The sequence below is a fragment of the Antedon mediterranea genome, chromosome 2 (assembly GCF_964355755.1).
Source record: "Antedon mediterranea chromosome 2, ecAntMedi1.1, whole genome shotgun sequence".
NCBI lineage: Eukaryota > Metazoa > Echinodermata > Crinoidea > Comatulida > Antedonidae > Antedon > Antedon mediterranea.
Genome location: NC_092671.1, coordinates 24,676,485 through 24,700,845, shown reverse-complemented (window position 1 = coordinate 24,700,845; position 24,361 = coordinate 24,676,485). Strand labels below are relative to the sequence as shown.

The window sequence follows — 24,361 nt, the reverse complement described above, 5'->3', positions numbered from 1 at the left end:
CATTTTGCAATCATATCATATTTATTTCCCCTGTAGGCCTATATTTGAATAATTTTAATCAGTAAACCAAATACGTATTATAATAGGCCACCGCATAAACTAATTAAGAGTAAACTTCAATTAATAATACCATGTACGCCCGACATATAAAAACATGATCGAGCCTATAACGACCACAAATAAATGTGTGTGTGTGTGATGGGAGAGTGAGATGGGGTGGGGAAGAGTTGGAGAAACCAGAGATTCACCAGAATGATAGGCTAGGCCTATGAAATATGCAATTGATCGTGGATGATAAACTTGCTTCAACTCAAAATAACATAATTTCATTTATGAACTGCGCATGTACAGGATACAAAATTAAACTTTCTATTTGCTGTGTGAGCTTGGTCATTTGATTATATGTGTTTGACTGTTAAATAAGTTGTAAACTGCAATCAAGATTTTCAAATATATATAATCCTGTATTTATATTTTGGAAAATTTTATTCTAAAAGCTTACTGCAAAGACGAGGGAAATAGAAGTAGGGATTCAAGTTAGATTGTGCGGTAAGTTTTTAAAATGTTTTAATTTCTTTTTCGAGTTTTCTTTACGTATCATTGATATTATAATAGCAAAAGTATAGATACAGTATTTTAATAACATTTAAATTTAAGTTTACCCAAAAAGAAGGCACTCCAATTGTTACTATGTACCAGTAAATATATGTAATCTTTATGTTAACTTTATTTAAAGAAGTAATATAACAATACTTATATTAAATTCATATAAAAGGAAACATCATCTAATTTTACCATGTATGTAAAATATTATTTACTTCAACGGGTTGCCAACAAGAGTGTTGACATAAGGCCTAATTGTATTACACCTTTTGTCTTCATGTTGTCTAATGTTTCAGCACCATCGGTGACCGAACGAAAAACGAGTGTGCCCTTTATGGTCACCCATATCAAAAATTGTTAAAATTGTTCTTATTTTGAAATCATGAAAAAATACTGATACTGAACACAATCTACAAGGTGTTAACAGCTGTTGTGCAGAGGTTTATTTACGAATTATAATAACACGGAAAAGTGTGAACAACTAAACACCTTTAGGAAGGTTCAATGTTGTTTTTTTAACGAATTAATAACCATGACCATTTTCGATTCATGACGTACGAGGCCTGTAAAATTATGTTGGAAAATATAAATATGGTATTTTTCTCTCGGAAAAATGGGACGAAATATTAGAACTGCTATTTTTAAATTTCTTTCTTCTTAAATGCTTCTTTAAACAATTTTGTTTTTCAAATTTTATGTTACCAATCACTATAAAGAGATATTAATCTTAGTGTACACAGTGTTTAAAATGCTCGATTTTTTAATATTCTTTTTGGAAAAATGCGTACGACAATTCTTTCCTTTTTCAGTTACTTAATTCCTCTTTAATATGTTTTCTTATAAATACTTTTTTTTAATATATGCACATAAAAATGATAATCATTCTGTTACTAATACGTTATAAGAGATAACCCGTGCGCACTCAGTATTGATTCATTCTGTTACTAATACGTTATAAGAGATAACCCGTGCGCACTCAGTGTTGATTTGTTGCATGTATACATTATTAGAATAAACCAGTCACAGCTGGTAAAAAATAAAGTAAAAATAAATTGCGACATTTGGACCATTTATGAAAAAGAAGTGAAAGCTATCTCATGTCCATATTTAGTTGCGCAAACAGCGTGGGTCAGTTGGCTAGGAACACCACGCGCAGACACGATTTCTATTCCGTTAGTGTCGACAGCCCACCGTAATACTGTGGTATTTTTTGTTTCTGCTGATCTGTTAGGACAACTGTCGACAGATACACATCTAAATTAATTTATAAGTCTCTCTATGTCGTCATCATTCGAATTCATAATTTATTAAAAGGAAATCGACTTATACAGGTCAACGATTTTTGGACAGTTGATGATGAGTTTTTAAAAGATCTATCTGTCTCCATAGAAGGCCTATAGTCTCATTCTATTAAAAAAGAAAGAATAATAATATTTCAAATCCACAAAATATTAATAATAAATTAGCTCTAGATACGAAATGATTATAGGCCTAATTTTAAATAATACAAAATAGTAAATGGAATTATAATTCCTCCAGTGTGAATACATTAGGCTAACTTTAAAATAATAAAAAACATTTATACCTACTAAATGCCTTATTTAAATCTATTAAAATATGTTTTATGAAATTAAGTGACGTTAACGCGAAGAAGATACAATGGCTAACTACAAACAAACCGCATAATAATGAATGACAACACTAATGCAAAACAGGCTTTTTGGAATTTATCCAGACAGATCTTCTGTTTGAACTGGAACTATACTGCTTGTCTGATTTGACAACTTGACAATGTCTGTCTTTAAACCTAAAATGCATTATTACACTATGAGTAACGCTTTCATTGAACTGTATTGTTGTTGCTGTAAAGAACACAATATTTATAGTAAGAAATGTATATTCTTCAGTAGATTTTGTTATGTTAGAGAGAGGGGGAGGGGAACAAAAAGAACACATACGATAATGTTAAAAAAAATTTATACCATGAACCTATATGGATCCATGCTTATACAGGTTTATAGAAAAATAGTATGCGACCTAACTAAAATTATATTGCTTTTTTTGTTATTGATTTTTGAAGTTCAAGTTTATTGTTTCATGCAATACAAAACAGAATATACAGAATATAAATATAATTGTGTGAGGATAACGCATTAAGCCAAGGCTTTAAGTTTGGTCATCCAAACTTCCGTTGTTCGGAATCAATCTTACTGAATAAAGTAATAATAAATACATATGAATTAACTATTATATAATAAATTAAACATTTCATCTTTGAAGCACACACTAAAAATAGTCACGGCCTGGCTGTTTAAGATATACAGTGAAACTGAACAAAAAATGGTTCATAAACATTGGTCTGTTTTCTCAAAATAGTTTATAAGAAGGTTCTTATTTTTGTTGTTGATTTCACAAAAAAAAAAACCTAAAACCCAAGACATTTCCTTAAAAACACACACCCACACACGATTATGTTTTCTTTAAAAATTAGAATAATATTCAATATTACAGAGGGAAAAGTTTTCAGATTTTTTCAAATGAATAATCCAAAAATGACATCTCTTATGCTTGTGTCTTTATTTATATTTTTTTTTAGAGTACAGCGATTACGATGGCGTGCGATAGTTGGTTACTATCAGTATTTTTAGCAATCATGGTTGTTGGATTGGGTACTGTAAATGGCCAAGGTAATTTTTGAACACAATTTGATTTTGGATAAATAAAGAAAAATTTTACTACTATGTGATTTTCTTCTGTCTATATGCAAAGCTTGGTAAATATTAAAACATTTTCGATTGATGTCTATTAATTTACAAAGATACGATATAAAGATCATTAAAAAGATGCTAGAATCGGCCCACACTCCTAAAAAATTGATTTCTGGTCTCGTTTATAAATACTACATATTTAAACTTCTATAGTTTACGATTACTGTACTTTAATTCCGCCCACACTCATGTGACTCATTCGCATGGGAAAACAAGGGGCGACCCAAGTCGCTCTGCAAGTACGTCTCGGAAGAGTTCATGTTAATTTTGGTCTATGCGGTTTACCAAATCCGACATGGCAACAGAAAATAAAGCAAATGCATTTTGATATATTTTGTACTGTTTATTTATAATTATAGAAGGAAATCGGAGACTAGGGACAGGAGTTATTATAGTGTATTATATACAAAACAAGCAGACATACAAAATATATTAAACCGAGAGGCCCTTATCACCCCCACCCATAAGGAATCGTGTTTTAAATATGTAATCTAATAGACACTTTTGTACAAGGATACTGATATGTTTATTTTCTTTATTATAAAGAATAACTTATATTTAAATCCTGCAAAGTGAAACTCAACGATTTACTAAAGAGTGTTAAACTAGATAAACCGTAGGGAACATGACTATTCATTTTCTATCAACGATGCGTTAATTCAAACATAAACTACGTCAGTCAATATTCTTTGAAATTGAAATGAAAGATTCACTAACGATATATTATCATGGTAATCTTACTATTTACAAAGCTTGGAATAAATTGGAACACAATTCGGGAATAATTATTATAATCATCATTATTACTATCTTTCCTAGTCCTAGATATCATTATTATAATAGCGGTAAAAATCTTCCAAAATCACCCCTTGACGTATTATAAATCATGGCCTCGTCCCCATTTATTTGTATCTGTTATTTTTATACAGAATTACAGTATATCATCAAAACAGGAATAAACAGTCCATCAAAATGTGAATAGTATGTACATAGGATCACGTAGGATAAATTATAGAATTTACATTCATACATGTTCATCAAGAAGAACATTGAAATGATCAACTTATTTATCACAATCGATACTGTATTAACCTCCGAATTGTTACACAACAAACATCATTTAAATATCAACATTATAGTCATATATACTTTATTGTCCATTTAAAAAACAGAAATGTGATTTGAAAACTGGCAAAATACAAAAATATAAAATACAATTTACAAAAAAACACACAAAAAGTTAAGAGGCTAAAAATTGTTAAAATTAGATAAAAATTATCGGTTACATTTTACCTTTGTACTCTGGAGTTATATAAGTGTATAGCATTAGGTACAAACGAGCACCTAAACCGTTTTGTTTTGGTATTAAGTGCACGTAGTCTTATGCCAGAATTCATGAGAGCAAATTGTTTGTGAAGAGGATGTGTTTCATCATCAATGATACTTTTTACTTTTTTTAACACATTTTCTTTATACAAGGATTCAACATCAGGTAAGTGCTCTCCTACTAGTCTAATTGCTTATATTTCCTATCCGATTAAGTTTAATTTTATCTTTTTGCATTGTATTACCATAAAAACAAACATTACAAAAAAGTATTACACTGAGAATTACAGAGTTATAAAACAATTTAAGTATAGTTTTGTCATTAGAGGCAAATCTTTAAAAATAAACAAATGTTTATCTTTAAGATAGGTTTTATATAAAATGTTGATTATGTAATGGGTGGTCGCCATCATTCTTGCTGTATATCGAATAACCTAAATTAGACGTAATGCTGGTAACTGATATGTGTAGCCTAGTATAAAAAGGAGAAAAGGTGTTTTGACAAATGCACTTCTAAGTAATGTATTATAGAGGAGAAATAGTTTAATTGATTTAGGCAGAGAAAATACACCACAAATTGATATAAGTAACATAAGCCCAACTAATTAGTTACAAGTAGGTCATGCTTTGAAATTTTTAACACCTCCGCTGCTGGACTCGAAGCTGTAAGAAAGAAACACAATCTGAGCCTAAGACCTACTAGTAAAAGCAATGGCTTTTCAATTAAAATGAATAAAATATGCATGAATTTTAAAAACAAATCGGATTAATTTAGGCAGTTTATAAAAGAAACCAAAAAACTATGCTTGTCATCCTTCCATAGTTATTATCCTGTACATTAATAATTATAATTCATCCTGTAAGTATAAGTTGTAGCCTAATATATAAAACATTCAACCTGTAGGCCTATACCATTTATTTAGATAGCGTTTCAGAAAAATTATACAGATGAAAAAGTAACTCAGTTGTGTGGATTTATTGCCATTATAGTTTTATATACATATCATTTCTACTATTAAATATTATACCAATCCATGGATTTCAAATTAAAAATAAGTACAATTTTAAAAATTAAAAAATGCCACAGTTATTTGTCATTCTTGAAACATTTAGTATAACATTATATTTCTAAGGACATCAGTATTGAAGGATGTTTACATTATAATGTAGGTCCACTTACGACAGACGTTTATGTTGACTCATGGTTATGTGATTCTAAAAGCATAATGTCGTCATCTTTTCAAGAAATACCCAGACAAAGTAATTGATTTTTCCTCCAAAGGCATTACCTTTTCACGTTCCACTGGGAAATGAATTGTGAATGAAATCTCTTGGGAAATAAAGTTCCAGTGCGGTAGAATATCATTATTTTGCAAGTTAAAAATCAAATATTATCACGCATTGAAAATTGTCAACTCGAGGTCTAACACGTCATTTTCAATCTCAGTAGTAGCTTCGTCCGATAAAATAGTTACAGCTGTTATTGTCACCCAAAACATCACAATTTCGTAAAAAAAACAACCCAAAATGATGTTCTCACTTATAAAAAAAATCAACATAAAGCTTTTACTTTGGCTGCTTTAGTCGTTCTCAACAGAGTGAGTATTGTTGTATGGTTTTAAGCCAAAACAAATATTGTTACCACCGACTTACAAACACTTTAAAAACATTTGTATTGGGACTAATAAGTATATAAAGAACACGAACCATTTGAAAAGCGACTGCTTGGAGTACTTAAGCCTAAATGCTTCTCGATTTTGAGCATTAATCCACATAACGCCCTCTGTAAATATTGCAAGCACCCAGAAGGCGCATTGAGTGCGCATTGAGTGCGCATTGAATATTTATATTAATTATTAATATACATAACACCACTGTGGTGTTATATAAAACTATCTCTCTGGGAGATCACATCACTTCGTGAATAAAAAAAACCTGAAAAATGAGGGGCGTATCTATTTGATCTCTGGTGCGCATGCGTACAATAGAGGGACTAAAGCTGTTCCGTCGTCGTACCACGCCAAAAGTGTTTTAGTCGCTATCCAATCAAGTTTGAACAATACAATGAAAGCCGCAGTAGTCTGGTTAGGACATCTGCATATCAAGCAAAATTTTCGGGTTCGAATCTCTGTTGTTTCTCACATATTTCCTCATCATTATATATAAATCCAAAGGCAAATTACTGAAAAAAATGACAATGCTGTGGGTATCAGTGGCTGGATCTCAATGGAGATACAAAAATAAAAAGCGAAAAGCTAAATCAAAACGATAAAGTAAACAGCCAGAAAAGTTAGCAGAGCTTTCGGCCAACACTAGCCTTTCATCAGTGCATATAAATCATTTTTAAAAATACACTAGGCCTAAGTTGATTAAATTGATATATCTTCCTTTAATTAAGGGTTTTTTTTTGCCAAACCTGCATGATCATAAACCGTTTTCTACCCTTCCGCGATACGATGAGTCATCACTTTCTCGTCGTCCATGAGTGTTGATATTCTGGCAAGCTTCCACGGGAGATTGCCGTTTTAAAATTCATAATAAACATCTGCTTTTCCTGAAAAACGTTGTATGTAGGACTATATCAGCAAAATGCAAACAATTTGCATGCTTCATTATAAAATATTCCTCAAATATTTTGTTTTAATTTCAAATTTAATTAAATAATTCGTTTAGAAGGAGAGGTGGGACGATGCATGTTTCTTTCGTTTTGAATTACCCATGGAATGAAATATCATAATCCAATCAGGTAAAGGATCTGAAGGCAGTGAAATTATTAATGCATTAACAAGATCCGTAAGGTTGCACTTTGGCTGCATTCTACAAGGTCTCATAAGAATGAATAGTGTTGTATGGCTATTACTACTGTACCACGGTCCCTGATGCTATTGTACAAATTTGAAAGTTTGTTTAAGATTAGTAGGAATTAACAGGATAAGTCGTTTAGATAAGATTGAACAGAGGAACAATTACAGTACACAAGAATGAAACTAGATTCTTTAAAGCTCTATCTACACTATGACCATCACACATGTGACAACAAATATCGTGTAGTAATTAAAGGAATTTCATTTTATTATATATTATTACTGATGCTTAATATCTCATTGTACATTGTACTTATTATTTGTTTACCCACGTTGAAGAGCCAACTGAGACAAGATTACTTCTACTTCTTTTTATGCTCTGTATTGTATGCATTTAATAAAATAAATGTTTGTCGATAGGGTAGACAGCTTAAAACGCTTGACAGAATGGTGGATGTCTTCATCACGCCTTAGTGCCCGTAAAATAACAAGGCCAACAGCCATAAGTCGCGTGCTCTCAGAAAAAAATGAAAAGTAATGTACATCAAAACAGTTAAAAAGGTACAGAAAAGCGATAAAACGCATAGTGACAGACCGACAGACCGACAGACCGACCGACATAGTGAACTGTTGAGTCGCGTCCACGCGACTAAAAAGCATACTTTATTCAACCTAACACCTAGCCATACGCGTAAGCGTAAGGTATGGACGCCAGGCTAGTATTCAGGTCGTAGATTCCAAACTCTTTTTTAAAAATGTTCAATGTACTTAGTAGGGCCTATAAAGTATAAATTACGTGAGAGGAGGGCAAACATTTGACCAATTACTCAACCGCCTGACGCAAAAGCTACTCTACAGTAGTAGTTACAAAATTCAACCTAAGCTTATAAAGCACAATAGTATTATTATTTTAATCATTAAACAATTGTTTACTTCAGCTAACATATTAGTAATTGTACTTGGTTTACTATAACATTCTATATAAGTGTGGCTATAAATCAACTGAAATATGATTGCACCAATATCGAATTGTTGATGTGTAAAACCAATTCAATCCCCAAAACTACCCTTACCAACATAATTGTATTTCAACCTTTTGCTAAAAATGAAATCCTGTAAAATAGACAGAAATTCATAATGAATTCCACCTGGAATTGGCAGTCTTGAGACGTCTGCTATCATCCGGATTTCCAAATTACATGTGGTGCGCATATCTATGACTCAAGAACACTTGTAGGCCTATGTACGGTCAGTTGATAATATACATTATATAAAATGAATTAAATAAGAAATGCAGACATTTGTATTTGGGCAAACAATATCACAATTTCATTCAAATATAAGTCCTTATATACATACTCTATTCAACTGCCGAAAAAAAAGTTTGCCGTAATTGAACAAATCATCAATCAATTTTAAATGTCAAAATCGTTTACAATCAATTGTGGTGTTATACAAATATTCTGAAAGGAATATCTTTCAATTTAATTTAATTTCTTCTTTTCTGATAATCAATGTGCTCTAATGCACGTAATCAGCTTTCTGTAAACATTTTGGGATTCTCCCGACATTGTTGACTGATCGCGTTTGGAAATCAACTCGAATTCCAAACGCCCTCAATATAACTGTTCTCTACTCTTTCTAAAGTTGGAGCACTGCTTTTTTTATGACTTAGCTTCCCGGCTTAGTATTCATCAATGATTTGCGATGGATAACTTTAATAAAAGTAGATGTGTTATAAAACAAATAATGAATGTTTTGTATTCATTGAATTTCTTTCAATGAAAAATTGAGTGCTATTTTCAACTCGACTTCGCCACGTTAAAAATAGAGAATTAAATTGTTCAACTCATGAACTCACCATCCAACTCATAAACATACATTATTTGTATTTCACAGTTATTATTATTATTAGGATTATTATTATTAATTAGTTCACAGGCTTAGACCAGGCTATGTGTTTAGTTTAGGCCTATAATAGCCTAGATCCTTAATTTTCTGAACGAAAGATGGCGTCCTAGTAATAATTAAGGCCATTGTAGCAGACCTACCACATAGCTTTTAAACAATTCAACATTTACTTTTAATTTGATTATTTATACATCCTCTATATATCTCTTTATTTAACCTCACATTGACAGGTTACCTTCACTTTTCTAGCTAATGGATTTTAAGAATGTTAATGACTCTAACAGAAAACCACATTACTTCTCTTAATCCTAATTGGTCAGATGAGATGGGCAAAGCCCAATATTATCATGCACTGACCAAATTATTAACACACTCTTTTCTCAACTAGTCATGTAGCTACACCGTTTTATTGTTCTGTCTTATCAAACATTGTATATTGTATATTTTATCTATTTATTGAGAATCATCACTTGATTCGTTTGGAATAAATGGCATACTTACTTTATACATTTAGTAGTTGTTTTATTTCACCGTTGCGCCAACAATTACTAAACCATAATTAAACTCGGGCCTGGTTAATATAAATCAAGTAAGATTTGAATAAGAATTACAATTACTTATTATTTCGAACAGGATACAAATCAATGTATATTTGAAAGAAGTTATTATAATTAGACATAATAAATTACCGTAACAATACAATGTACAACATTTATTTAAGTTTGTTTTCTGAGACACATAGACCCTTAGGCCTACATTATCAAATCAATGTCCTACAATTAATGGCTGAATGATAATAATTCCATTAGGCCTAACGAATAAGATACCGGTTAGGACTTTATTGCCATGAAAAATGTTTAGAATGACAAATGTTTAGAAATAGATAATATACTGTTTTAAATGTAATTTTCTTTTTTATCATAGATACAAGGTGCGGATTTTGTCCTAAACCAAAGTATTATGAGAAAGTGTGTGGTTCAGACGGAAAAACGTATCCTTCAAAATGCCTACTTTTTAAACTAGCATGTGAACTAGGAAATTCAGAACTTTATGTGCAATTTGCAGGGAAGTGCCAACTGTCAAACTGGGAAGATGAGCAACCTGTTACACCAGAACCAAGAGCAACAAATACAGCCAAGAAAGAGCTAAAACGTAAGCATTCAAAAGCCCGTAAGATGTTAATGTTTCTTTAACGATTACTCCCGACAAGCATTTTTCACTTTAGTATTATCAGTCATTTATTTTGGTTGTTATTGTTGTTATTGTAAAACTGGTATCTGGTAACTAACTGGTAACTAACTGGTAACTAACTGGTAACTAACTGGTAACTAACTGGTAACTAACTGGTAACTAACTGGTAACTAACTGGTAACTAACTGGTAACTAACTGGTAACTAACTGGTAACTAACTGGTAACTAACTGGTAACTAACTGGTAACTAACTGGTAACTAACTGGTAACTAACTGGTAACTAACTGGTAACTAACTGGTAACTAACTGGTAACTAACTGGTAACTAACTGGTAACTAACTGGTAACTAACTGGTAACTAACTGGTAAACTCATAGCTTTACAATGTTAACAAATAAGACAACTATAATACTTTTATTAATGTAAAAGGTTGAATTATATCATATATAAATCAACAGAACATTACTAAAACATATACACGCACATCAAAAAAGAAAAAGAATCAAGGACATGACAGATTTTCAATTAACATTTCATATTGGCAGTTTATTTCCCTGAAGTCAGCATTTCAAAACCTTGCAATGTCTGGAAGAAGAATTTGAAATAGGAATGTACAATTCTCTAAATATGTCTTTTTTCTTTAGAGGGCGCAGTTTCATAACGTACGCACAAAACTTAAAGATGTATTTTCCCTTGAAACACAAAAAAATGAAGGTCAAAATATTCTAAATTTAAAGTGGCCATATCAAAGTAATATTAAAGTTATTCACTTTAAGTCAAAAATTTGAGCCAAAAACAACAAGTTTACGTAATTAACAGGTAAATTAGTTTGATTACATTTCATCTGGAAAATCGTCACGAGCGAAAGTAAACAAAGATTTCAAACCATGAGTACGCATTATGCATTATGGATTGTTTACAACCCGTCACGGTTAAGAAGGTATTTTCACACAGATCATGAGGAAGTTTTATGATTATGCATACAGAGTAGCCAAACAAGCGCGTTTCATTATTTGGCAATAAATGATAAAAATAACCACACACATTACGTATAATATTTTGCGACGATGTTTTCAAGTATAAATATAAATGTAATGTACTACAGTATTATAACAATTACTGCCAAAGCTTTCTCCTGGTTGATAATGTGATAGTATGCAGTCGAGCAGCAAAGTGCTCATTTAACCGTTAAAACGCTGTTTTTTAACTGCGCAGGTCACTGAGCATCGCCAAGTTATAGTGACTTCCGGTTCGCTTTTCACTTCGCGGCAAGCATTTTGCATGGGAATACCCTTACAAATCTGCTGCAATTTCCACCATCCGGGTTAAATTATATCTTTCTATATTTGGAAATTGTTACTCCTAATATGGAAGATTATTCCCGCCACAAAATTTTGGTATAAATAGCCCAGGAAAGGACGACAGAGCTTATTGAAGAAAAAAGTGCAGATGGAGGTGTTCGTTGAGGTAGGCTACATGATTTATTTGTTTGGTTTCGTAGGGAATCCGGCACTTTTCTCATCAGCACGGAACCTTTATAAAAACTTAGTGGTTGGTTATTAGGTTATTAATCTATCTTTTTTGAAAGTTTAAGCTTGGTTCAGCTTGTGGGACGGATTCAATATCCGTTCAAAGCTGGGGATATATTCTAAGCAGACTCCATCTTGGATTCGTATGTTTAGTACAGGCCGTGTGGTTGAGTAATTTCAATCCTTCAAAATCACTATGTGCAATCCGTTTTTAAACCAGTTAATATACCAAAATATGTTATTAGTAGCTTTTTTATTTTGGATTTGGTGCTAGTTTGGTAAATATTGCAATATAATTGTAGATTATTTGGTTGTAAAAAAATGTACCCAACTTGTAGTATTATCTAGGCCTAGGCTAGGCCTAGCCCATTTGACGGAAACCCAGTGCTATTTGTAGGCGGATAGAGAGGGCCGCAGGCTAGTTTTCTTCTTCTTCTTCTTCTTCGTATTAGGAGCCAACTTCATATGTGAAGACTCTGCTCCTCCAACTCTGTTTTGCTAGCTCTACTGTATTTGGTTGTGTATTATTATTCTGTTTAGTTATTCTTTTACAGAGAGAAACTGACTCCCTTATTTATTTATAATTTTATAGTTTTTATAGTTTTTAGTGGCATATCGCCGACTTATTATAATCAATGTGAAGCCATATTATTATGTTTAAAATGTTGAATCTATATCCACTGGATTATGGATATATATCGTCGGATATTTAAAGAAAGGCCTAGACCTTTTTATTTAATTAATTTAGGACTATATTACGGGAAATTCTTTGCCAAAGAAAAGAAAATACGTTGTGGCTGTTGGAGGTTTGTAAATATATGACAATAATGTAGCCTAGGCTAGGAAGGACTGTTGTAGGATGAGGTAATTTGGATGGTCGTATATATGATATTTATATATACAGTATTGTGTATAGTAGTGATCATGGCGACAAAATTTAGGATGACTAAAGTTGACATTAAAATTATTTAACTATGAATAGCTCATTATTGGTGTTTTTTTTTTCTTTCAGGTTTCTAAGAATAAACTATCCGACTTGTGATTCATCTTGTGCTGCAAAAACAATCCTATTTTGATATTTGTAAATTGATGTACGTAACAGACGTCTTTAAAAATAAAAAAAAAATAAAAATTTTATTATCGCGATGATTTAACTCAAATATTGACATATATAACTTGATATTTTAGCCTGAGCAAGATAGTTTGATAGGCATATTTTACTTCGATGTAAATAAGATATTACATGTTATACTGTATGTAAAATACTTTTTTGTAAATAAAATTATTTAATGGTGGTTAATTTATTAACTTGTTAATTTGTTTGTTAGTTATGATGTTATACTATTAATTATTTAGTTAGTAACCAAAGTGGAGTGGATTCGTGGCAGTTGCAACTTGACTGCAATATGCATATATATACTGTATAATAATATTTACTTCTTCTTGGATAAAGCTAAAGCAAAATAAGCAATAATAAAAATTAAATATTTATTTTGCCATTAAGAAAGCAAAAACTAAACATACAGTACTAACTATATGTACAGTAATACCATGGACCTATAGGTCCATAGTAATACATACTGTAGTATTGAGCACCAGTAGCAGAGACGTCTGGACAATCGAATATAATCGTTATCAGCTGTCTGGGTACCCAAGGCTAGTGCTAGAAAATGGCGAAAATTCGTGTATTCATTCGCCGTCAGCGAAATGAATCCGGCACTTTTCTCATCAGAAGCAAATCAACAAATCCTTTTATCAGTTTGTTTTGATATATAATCTGGATAATATATATTAAAATGGCCTTGGTTCAAGCATGTTTAACAGGTAAAATCAGATTTTTTCCTACCTAGGCCCCTTAGCACTGCGGTACCCTACGCCGTGTGGGGGAACCGATCTCGGCAGTATTTCTTAAGTAGCCTATCTTTCGTAAAATCCTTAGTTGAATTTTATTAATATAAATTTAATTGTATGAATATGCTATTTAAATGTTATTGACATTTTTTTTGCTGCATTTTGTAATTCCGCACTACTTGCTTTATCGCGATTCCAAGATGGCGGCAATTCAAATTTTGATTTGGTAATAATTCGCGAGGTCAACCACTTTGCTGCCCGACTGTATGAACTTTTGACAAGTAAAACATAGGTCTAATTCATTCTCAACCAATCATCATCATCAACTTATCAAATTATCTCCGCATAATAATAATCCATTCAATGTTTCATTTGCGGAGAACCTAACCTATCATGTCAAAAAGAAATTAGGGCCTACAGTGAATAGTTAGTTGATCTTTTCTTAACCATAGAACAAAAGACCCGAAAACAAATGGTGATTAAAAAAAAAAACTGTTATTATGTTTTGTAGTTTACGAAATTAATTTTATATTCTATAGCTTTATTTATGAGTGGAATATTCAGATGTTTGTCTCTAAACATCATTTGCCCTAGACGGATTTCTATTGGGGAGGTATGCGGCACTGATCAAATGACCTATGAAAACGAGTGCATCATGAGACGAACAGCCTGCCGAACCGGTGTCGTCATTGAGAAATTACGAGACGGAGCATGCGTTATGGCAATGCAAGCTAGTGGGTTCAACAAATCAGATTCGGAAGCTTTCGATTTGCAACAACCTAGGACCTATGAACTAACACGACGATATTCGTCGTCGTTAGTCGTCGTCGCCTGGAACATACAATCAGACAAAACTGTGTCAAGGAATCAAATAAAATGAGGAACCACGTCACAGTGTACACGCAAGTGTAATGACGTAATTAGTTCCTAGGCGTCGCAAATCGACAGCTTCGTATTATCCAAATAGTTTATCTTTTGAGAACTGCACTTTAACTAAACTTAGGCTTTACTAAATTGAATAATATTAGTGAAACTCAGTCTACAATTGAGGCAGAAGTACACTTGCAATTATCTCATTATCTGACTTTAAAATAGGATTTAACTTAATATGAATTATTTTCATATTACAGAGAAAGAAAAGGATCCGTATTCATGTAAAAGTCTTAAAAAAAATTGTCCGGATGACCTAAGACGTGGAGCGGTTAGTATATATATTCAACTTGTTACATTTAAAAAGTAACATAATTTAAAAAAAATATTGATAAAATAATAATAATTATCACCATACTTCGAACTTCAAAGGATCTATATATAACCATTTTTTTATGAAGTTGAGAAATTGAGTGATAATATTATCCAGTTTATAATTACCTAAAGAAATAAATATAAACCTGGTGTACGCCCAAATTATACAAAACGTTTACTGGTGCATTTATGAATTATCTAACAGGTTTGTGGAGTTAATGGTATGACGTATTCCAACGAATGCAAGTTACGCAGAGCAGCTTGTAAATTTAAATCACCAATAACGAAGGCGTATGATGGAAAATGCGTTCAAGGTAAGATTGTTTTTTTACAACCAATTTCATACGCACACACACAATTGTGATTTTATTTAAATAATAAAAAAATAATAATAGGGTTCAATTTAATATAGCTTAAAATGCAGAGCACCTAAGCGATGAACAATCAACAAAAAAAGGAGACAGGATGAAAATCAAAAAAGTAAATGTGCAATGATAAAAGTGTAAATTAAAAGGTAGGTCTTAAGGAGTTTGGAAGGGCAAAGAACAGCAGCTGATCAGCAAAAAGGCCTGTGTTCAATAGTATTATAATTTTATTTTAACAGTATAAAAAAACAAGACAAGAGACATATATCACAAAAGTGAATTAAGTTACTATCGAGTTAGGATTCTTGGTTTGCATGAAAATGTTTCTGAAAAACATAAAGATAATAATATTAACAATATTTAAAAACTTTCATTTCTTGTTGGTGGGTGCGTTCCTCATTTATTCTTTACATTTTTACATAAACTACATATAAAATATCTATAATATTTTCATTAATATGTTTTCATTCATATTCTTATACAAACATAATGTTGTTATGTTATATTTCCATAACAAATGTTATAGTTTATACACATGTTTATATAATTTTCGTTTGACATTTCTTTTTATATAGGCCTACAGATACAATTATGATTTTCTTATAATATTTGTATACACTATAATACTATTATATTATAAATGTATAATAGGCCTATACAATTATAATTTAATTTAAATGCAATTATTTCTTAATCTTATAAATAATATTGACTTTGATTCATCTTTTCTGTCCATTAAAGTATTTGCTACATTATTGCATCTTGTTATTATTTTACATTATATATGTAAAAACTTGTTATAATTGAAACTTGATTATTTATTATGCTTTTAGACTATTACAAATGAAAATTTCCCTTTGTCTTATTTTTTTTGATATAGAGCAAGCGCAGGAAGCTAAACCTGAAACTTGTCCAAAGAAATGTCCAAAACCTGCTAAAAAGGATAAAGTGTGTGGTTCCGACTTTAAATCATATCCATCAGAATGCGTTCTTAAGAAGAAGGCTTGTGAAAAAGGAATAACTGTGGATGTTATTGAGAAAGGTAAAAAATGCCCAAGGAAGCCCTTACCACCTCTACCACCACAGCCCAGAGTAGCCAAAACGACACAAATGTCTAAACCCACCACAACACCATTTGTAACGACGATTAAACCAACTACTATTGCTTTAACTACTGTCAAGCCGGAGAAATTTACATTTAAAGTTACTGGGGCTGGAAGTGAACGACCTCCTGCAGATATCATGGGACCTTTCCGAGATGAATCATCTCCAGAAGAAGACTCCTTTGATGCTGTTGGTGATGCTTCTATACCTGTTCAAGAGTTGCCTCCAGATCCAGATTCATTTGATGCAGTCGGTGAAGCCTCTCTACCCGCGGAAGAATCACTGCCTATCACAACACCTATGCCTCCACCCACAACAGAACCAGGTATATCTGAAGTTGAATTTGACATTTTAACAAGACCACCAGCCCCACGTCGAAGAGTTCCAGTAGTGGTGAAAGCTAGTAGCAGTGGAAGTAACGAAGTTATGGGAGTTCCACAGCATGGAGGATTAGAAGTATCTTCTGCATTTGCATCATCTTCATTTTATATGATGTATAGGCCTAGAACTCGATCAGGACAGAGTCGTCGTCAACAACAACAACGACACATATTCCGAACTGGTAACAGACAAAAAGTGTACCAAAGAAGATATAGAACAAATGGACAATACAGGAGAGTTTTGTCAGGAGGAGTTTCATCAGGCGGACGTAGTGGAGTTGGTAGACGCTAGGAAATGTACCGGTGACACTATTTGTAGATACACATTTACTGAAAGTTTTTAAATAATTCTTACAAGTATTAGGCCTAGAGCAGAACAAGGTATTCAATTATAAGTTCAACAAAAAACCGTACATTTCTGATTTATGCTTGTTATTATTAAGCTATACACTTTTTAAAAGGATATCAATAAAATAACGTTTTTCCCTCTTTTTATTATTTTACCATAATTATGTCAACTATACAGTGTATATGATTATCATATTTTAATTACCATAACACCCATAATGTCATTTGTAATCTCTATTCATAAATACCTGTATTTTAATGTTTGTAAGATCATATTTTTATTATGAGTTATTGCTATATTACTGTTGTCATGATAACATGTCATTATATTTAAGTTTTCACGTCCCTATAGGAATTGTAATAAAGAGTCTTGAACGATTCATAACAAAATAATTTTAAAAGTATACAAAATGAAACTAAAATATAGGTGACTTCAATGTCATAGAATTTGAAAATAAATTTAAAAAAAATATCCATATTGGTTTAGCACTACTGATCGTGAGTTCGAATCCACTGTTGCATTGCTTAATGTATCCTTAAGCTCTGTCTACATTATATGACTTTACTTGACAAAAAAATTGGATGTGCCCGAATATGTACACACGGTAATGTCATATCAGTACCATATTTGGGCATATCACTACATATTTGGCCACATCACAGTTTGATAGTGTAGACAAAGCTTTAGACACTTTACTTACGTTTGCGTCTCTCCACCCTGGTAAGTGTATATAACAAAAGGGACGATCGATACAATGAGATACAATACCGGTCAAAAACTCATTCTGAATATGTGAGACCTATTTGCAAAATACCAATTTGTAGAATAAAACAAATTACGAGCATTCTTAGAAATTTTACAACATAACAGCATTGTATAATTGATTGATGATTTGGTAGAAGTACAGCGCAGCCTATATCAGAGAATACAGATTTGTATTATTACCGTATATAATATATACTGGGAGAATGCAGTATTATATAGTTATTTATTTTTTATTTTATGAAAGTTTGAAGACAAGTCTCCCGGAGAGGCTAATTTAGTGGCCGCCCCATTAAAATCTTAATTTACAAAAAAAAAAAAAAAAGTTGCTAAAACTATAGAAAAAGGTTGTTTTTAAATACTAAACACGTTTGTGAATCAACAAGGTGGAATTTTAAATAATAATAAAAAAACAAAAAGAGAAACAATTTCACCAGAAAATTAACAATATAAGCAACTTCATTTCATTATTTATTCGGTGTATTTCAGTATATTATACACAAAAAAAAACTGGAATTGAGGAGACCAGAGTCAACCTAAGTGAACTTAATCACTGTAGCTGAGCCGGTTGACCCAACCCCAAAGTCAGTTTACACATAAAAGACATAATGAAGGCTGATAGGCTTTATATGACTGCAGCATCTGTCAATGGTCTGGGAAGCTGGTCCCAGACACGGGGTAACATGGTGGCTATCGAATGAAAAAAGCCCGTGTCCTTGATGCTTGATGGCGGGTTGTTCCCACAAAACCAACCTACAATATCCTAAAATACCAATTTGCACCAAAGCTGATGTAGGTTAGATTGTAGAAGTACGTTAACTATGGTTTGAATCAGAGTATTGCAACTGTCATGAATTCTGTTCTTAAAACTATGTATAGAGTTCCTCCAGTATTCATAGAATGAGGGAACGTTATTCGTTACAGACAACATCATGCTTGCAATATTGAAACTAGACAATTTCAGTTGCTTACGTAACCCGTTATTAAAGCAAACTCTAAATGAGTTCCTTCACTGAATTTACTCCATAGAGTCATACAGTATACATTAACACAATACGTTTTAAATAACTGACATTTCACTTTAACGGAACATTTGGAGAATGTCCTGCATAATGTATTAGCTCTGATACACAGAGTTCGATACTGTTTCTTAATATCATTATCATCATTCATATAGGTACAAATTACATGACCCAAGTATGTTATATAGTCAACAAATGCAAGGTCAGTATGGTTTTTGTAACTTACGACGTATACACGGGACATAATAACATACACTTGGACTTTATAGTATTGTATACAATATCTCAATTCGTAGCAAAAAGTTCACAAACATTAATGAGATTTTGTACTCCAATAGCAGAAAGAGCCTTGAGAACCATGTCATCATCAGCGTAAATGAGACAATTAACTTTTTAGTCACCAATAGAACACCCATGATTGATGTTGTACACCTCTTTCAATAACAACTTTAAATAACGTCCAATAATTTACTCGATCGAACGCTTTTGATGCGTCCAGAAAGCAAGTATACCGAACTACCATGATTTTGATAGTATTCAACAACTTACTTCAACAAAAAGATCATTTAATGACCTGGTTTAAAAGCAAACTGACAATCGTTAGTTTCCACAGTGATCACAAGTTTGGATTCCATGATTTTGGTGCTAGTGCTATGGGTCTGTATTTATTTTTATCTATTTATTTATTTATTTATTTATTCCGGTATATAAAAACATTACAAAAAGCAGAACAAGTCTGAAATTACTGTAGTACATATAGTAAAAAGTTACATTACAAAAAAATTTACAATATGAATAAAAAAATAAATATACTGTAAATTAATCATTAACATTTATCCAATAGAGCAAAAATGCAATGTCATAAAAAAAAATAGATCATTTCTTCATTCATTTTATCAGTACAAAGTATCATTACTTAGATTCACTAGTATTTTAAATATATTTATCAACAATATTGCAATGTCATAAAAAAAAATAGATCATTTTTCATTCATTTTATCAGTACAAAGTATAATTTAGGTTATTTTAAATATATTTATCAAGGTTTTAATTTATTTTAAGCAATATATACAATAGTATTAATTTAAATGCATTTATTTATTTACTTATAAACATCCTATATAAAAAGAAAAAAAAAATATTGAGAGTTAAGCAGATAAACAATATAAGGTACTGTTTTGCATTTAGGCACTTCCAGATTTCTACCATTGGATCTAAGGTTTAATTTTCGGTTACGCCACCAGCTTTACATGTCTTTTTAACAATGGGAACAAGTACAAAATTGGTCAGCTTATCAGGTACAAAACCGTGGTGAAGCATTATAATATATACTTAAAATAACTGAACTGAAGCATGTTTTAAATGCTCAGCAGTAAGACCGTCTAAACCTACAGCTTTGCCGAGGGAGAGTTTTAATAAAAGGTTGATTACGTGTACCTTACACGTCAGCATTCTAAACTCTCGTAAACAAGACATTTTCGGTTACGTCACCAGCTTTAAATGTCTTTTTAACAATGGGAACAAGTACAAAATTGGTCAGCTTATCAGGTACAAAACCGTGGTGAAGCATTATAACATATACTTAAAATAACTGAACTGAAGCATGTTTTAAATGCTCAGCAGTAAGACCGTCTAAACCTACAGCTTTGCCGAGGGAGAGTTTTAATAAAAGGTTGATTACGTGTACCTTACACGTCAGCTTTCTAAACTCTCGTAAACAAGAAAAGAAAGTTATTCTAATTACTCTAGTAGCTAGATCAACTTTCCTTTGCACTTTGAGGTCCAGAGAATCTGACTTTAGAAATTTGTTTAGGGTATTAAAAAAATTATTTTTGGCTTGCTTACACATTTTAAATATGTGGCGAAAGGTCAGGATGAAAGGTTATAATTTTCAAAATGTGTAACCAAGCCAAAAATGATTGTTTGACCATCCTAAACCAATTTCTGAAGTCAAATTCTCTGGACCTCAAAGTGCATATGAAAGTTTATCTACCTACCAAAGAGTAATTAGAATTATTGTGTTTCTATACTGTAAAAACAAAAACATTTATATATGAGGCGTATTTTCTTATATGTGTGACGCTTTATGTTCAGCAAGGCATAGGTGGCGTAATTTCGTATGTATAGAAAATTTCACTCATTTCGTAACTTTTAGAAGCGGGGGGAATCGTCTGAATTCGTGCTAAATCAATTATTACCGCGTTACTATACTTTTATTTTACATAGGCCTATATAGAGTAAAATACCATAAAATGTAAATGCTACCACAATACGTTTGTTATTTGTAACTATTTATCTTTAAAAGGGTTTTCCATTATTATACATTTTAATAATCAATATAATACATTTCTGAAAAATCAATGGATCATTTGAAATTATTGAATTATATTAAAGAAAAGCCCATAAATCTCTTTGGTTCAACTGGTGGCTCTGAAAAGAGCTTTTAACTTTTCCAAATAGTTGAGTTGGTTGATGAGTGATACAACGAAGCGACTAACCCCATTTTTATCTACTCAATCGCGGACGTGTATGGAAGAAACATCTCGTCGCCTTTTTTAGTTTCATAAAAGTGTGTTTTTTATTGTCTTTAAATACACATTTAAAGCATTATTTTGAATCATTTTATAAAACACTCGTTTTCTATATTATGTGAGTTTTAATTCAGATGATTCTGTTTCATTGAACATATAATAAGCACTGACAATTTTCAATTCTTGATTTAAAAAAAAATTTTGTAATGGCTAATTATGTTTTTGATTACAGCATTTATTTCATATTGAACAATTCTAATATTAAAAGGTATAGATGGATATGTATCTGACCTTTAGATTTGAAGGCAGTATTAATTAATAGTTAAATGAATTGAATAAAGTTGTCGTAAACGCATACTGAATATGTGATACCTAATGGCAAAATATTAATTTGTAGAATCAAAACCTACGACCGATTTTCGAAATGTTTGTATAATATTATTAACTTAGGCCAGGTATTTTACATTATACAATTATAAACATTTATAAAGAAAAGATCACAAATCAAGTCTCTTTTTGTATTTTGGTGGCTCTGAAAAAAGCCGTTTGGTTTGAAATAAAATATGGTTGCTTTGATGATTTACTTGGCTTTGGTTTGAGTCTTCTTTGGTAGAAGTACAGCCTGGATGTTTGGCAATACACCTCCCTGTGCAATGGTTACACTTCCGAGAAGACGGTTTAATTCTTCGTCATTCCGAATGGCAAGTTGCAGATGACGAGGGATAATTCTGCTTTTCTTGTTATCACGTGCAGCGTTACCGGCCAATTCTAAGATTTCAGCAGTCAAATACTCAAGTACAGCAGCCATGTAGACTGGAGCACCAGCACCGACCCGGGATGCATAGTTGCCCTTTCGTAAAAATCGGTGAACACGACCGACTGGGAATTGAAGTCCAGCACGGCTTGATCGGCTCTTGGCCTTTCCTATAGCTTTGCCTCCTTTACCACGTCCAGACATTTTTTTGTTATAGCTTGTACACTATTTCGGAATACTATATCGAAAATTATACCAAATTAACATTTACCACGATTTAAATAGTCTATTCAATACACCCTCTCAGAAACCTATAATTGAATTGGCCAATCACAGGCTTTGGCGCCAACGATAATTGTTAACGCTTTATTCATAGGGAGGGCGTGACTAGATAAAAATGATTAGTGTGTTACTCTTTTTCTTTATTTTGATTATATATATATAATTCGGGGAATTAAAGTTTTAGGTAGTGACAGTAGCTCTACGAAGGTGTTTTTAGTTTAGACTTTATATAAGTTTGTAAAGTGCATCGATATAATTAATAATAATAATTTATTGGCACGGCACTTTTTTTTTTTATTAGTGGCACACTTCAACTTGTTAAGGTGCGTCCAAAGAAACAAAATATAACAATAAAAAAGAGAAATACAAAAATGGGAATGTACATTCCTACTAAAAAACAAAAGACTATAACCAACATCACACCAAGTTACAACTTGTTAAAAATTAACAGACTATATAGTACAGACAAAAAATATATATCTAAACAGAAGGTCCGGGTTAAGACAAACATTCATATAGCGAATTGCACAAATATAATAGAAAATTAAAGCTTAAAAGACCTTAAAGAAATGTCTAATTGTTTTATTTGTAATATTGTTTATGAATAATTGTCAAAATTCCATGTTAATGATGCCCGGCAAACTCATCATGTGTTTAATCATAATGGTTGTATGGAGATGTATAGAATACAATTTTGCTGATGGACTTGTGAAATTGTTGTCTATATCAGAAAATACAGATGTGTATTAAAGATTATACTGGAAGAATGTAGCATTATTTAGAATATTCTATCTGAAGAAGAAAATGACAGAATTGACTGCTCATACACAAATTGCAGTAAGATATCCATCAATTTCCAATTAATGAAGGCACCAAGTAACGAATTCAAGATTATACGGAAATTAAACCTTTCATAGAAAAGCTATTAACAGCCTTGGAGTATGAGTAATTATTATATTCAAGTGCAATAGAAAAGACAAATACACAAACGAAATGCAAATAAATCTCTTTTTAGACAAGTGGGGGCTCTGAAAAGAACCGTTCGGTTTGAGAAGTAGCAAAATGGAGACTACTTGGAGCTGGTGTATTTAGTGACTGCCTTGGTACCTTCAGAAACGGCATGTTTTGCCAATTCACCGGGAAGCAAAAGTCGGACAGCGGTCTGGACTTCCCTGCTGGTGATGGTAGATTTCTTGTTGTAGTGAGCAAGACGAGATGCTTCTCCAGCAATGCGTCCGAAGATATCGTTCACGAAACTGTTCATGATTCCCATGGCTCTACTTGAGATACCAGTGTCCGGGTGAACTTGCTTCAATACCTTGTAGATGTAAATACTGTAGCTTTCTTTTCGCTTACGTTTTCTTTTCTTGTCTGTTGCTCTTACGGCTTTAGCTTTACCGGCTTTTTTAACAGCTTTTCCTGAGGTTTTTGGTGGCATGCTTCACAATTTTAATGCACGATGAGAAAATTGAAGTGACTGGTTGTTAAACAAGCTTATTTCTTATACACGGAGATATGCAAATGAGGGCTTCCTGAGGGTACAATTGTAGTCCAATTGGCTGTTGACCATGCGCATGGATTTAAC

General features: G+C 32.0%; 3 protein-coding genes across 3 annotated transcripts; 1 reads left to right on the top strand and 2 right to left on the bottom strand.

Annotated features, from left to right (window-relative positions):
• Window positions 1–412: 412 nt before the first annotated feature.
• LOC140040757 (uncharacterized) lies at window positions 413–18,191 on the top strand. Its single transcript, XM_072086921.1, has 7 exons — window positions 413–549; window positions 3,200–3,290; window positions 10,337–10,564; window positions 14,522–14,716; window positions 15,113–15,183; window positions 15,433–15,541; window positions 16,473–18,191. The coding sequence occupies exons 2-7, from the start codon at window positions 3,215–3,217 to the stop codon at window positions 17,366–17,368; spliced, it is 1,575 nt and encodes a 524-aa protein (XP_071943022.1). The 5' UTR covers window positions 413–549; window positions 3,200–3,214; the 3' UTR covers window positions 17,369–18,191.
• A 4,129-nt stretch (window positions 18,192–22,320) lies between these two features.
• On the bottom strand, window positions 22,321–22,698 carry LOC140040758 (histone H2A-like). The gene has a single exon (XM_072086922.1). It carries the CDS (start codon window positions 22,696–22,698, stop codon window positions 22,321–22,323), a length of 378 nt encoding a protein of 125 aa, XP_071943023.1.
• A 1,147-nt stretch (window positions 22,699–23,845) lies between these two features.
• On the bottom strand, window positions 23,846–24,214 carry LOC140040759 (histone H2B, gonadal-like). The gene has a single exon (XM_072086923.1). The coding sequence runs from the start codon at window positions 24,212–24,214 to the stop codon at window positions 23,846–23,848; it is 369 nt and encodes a 122-aa protein (XP_071943024.1).
• Between the last annotated feature and the right edge of the window lie 147 nt (window positions 24,215–24,361).

Coding starts and splice junctions, on each gene's coding strand:
- LOC140040757 (XM_072086921.1), top strand. CDS start 3,215: ATGGCGTGCGATAGTTGGTTACTATCAGTATTTTTAGCAATCATGGTT. Junction 15,184..15,432: donor ATGACCTAAGACGTGGAGCG/GTTAGTATATAT, acceptor ATTATCTAACAG/GTTTGTGGAGTTAATGGTAT. Junction 15,542..16,472: donor TGATGGAAAATGCGTTCAAG/GTAAGATTGTTT, acceptor TTTTTGATATAG/AGCAAGCGCAGGAAGCTAAA.
- LOC140040758 (XM_072086922.1), bottom strand. CDS start 22,698: ATGTCTGGACGTGGTAAAGGAGGCAAAGCTATAGGAAAGGCCAAGAGC.
- LOC140040759 (XM_072086923.1), bottom strand. CDS start 24,214: ATGCCACCAAAAACCTCAGGAAAAGCTGTTAAAAAAGCCGGTAAAGCT.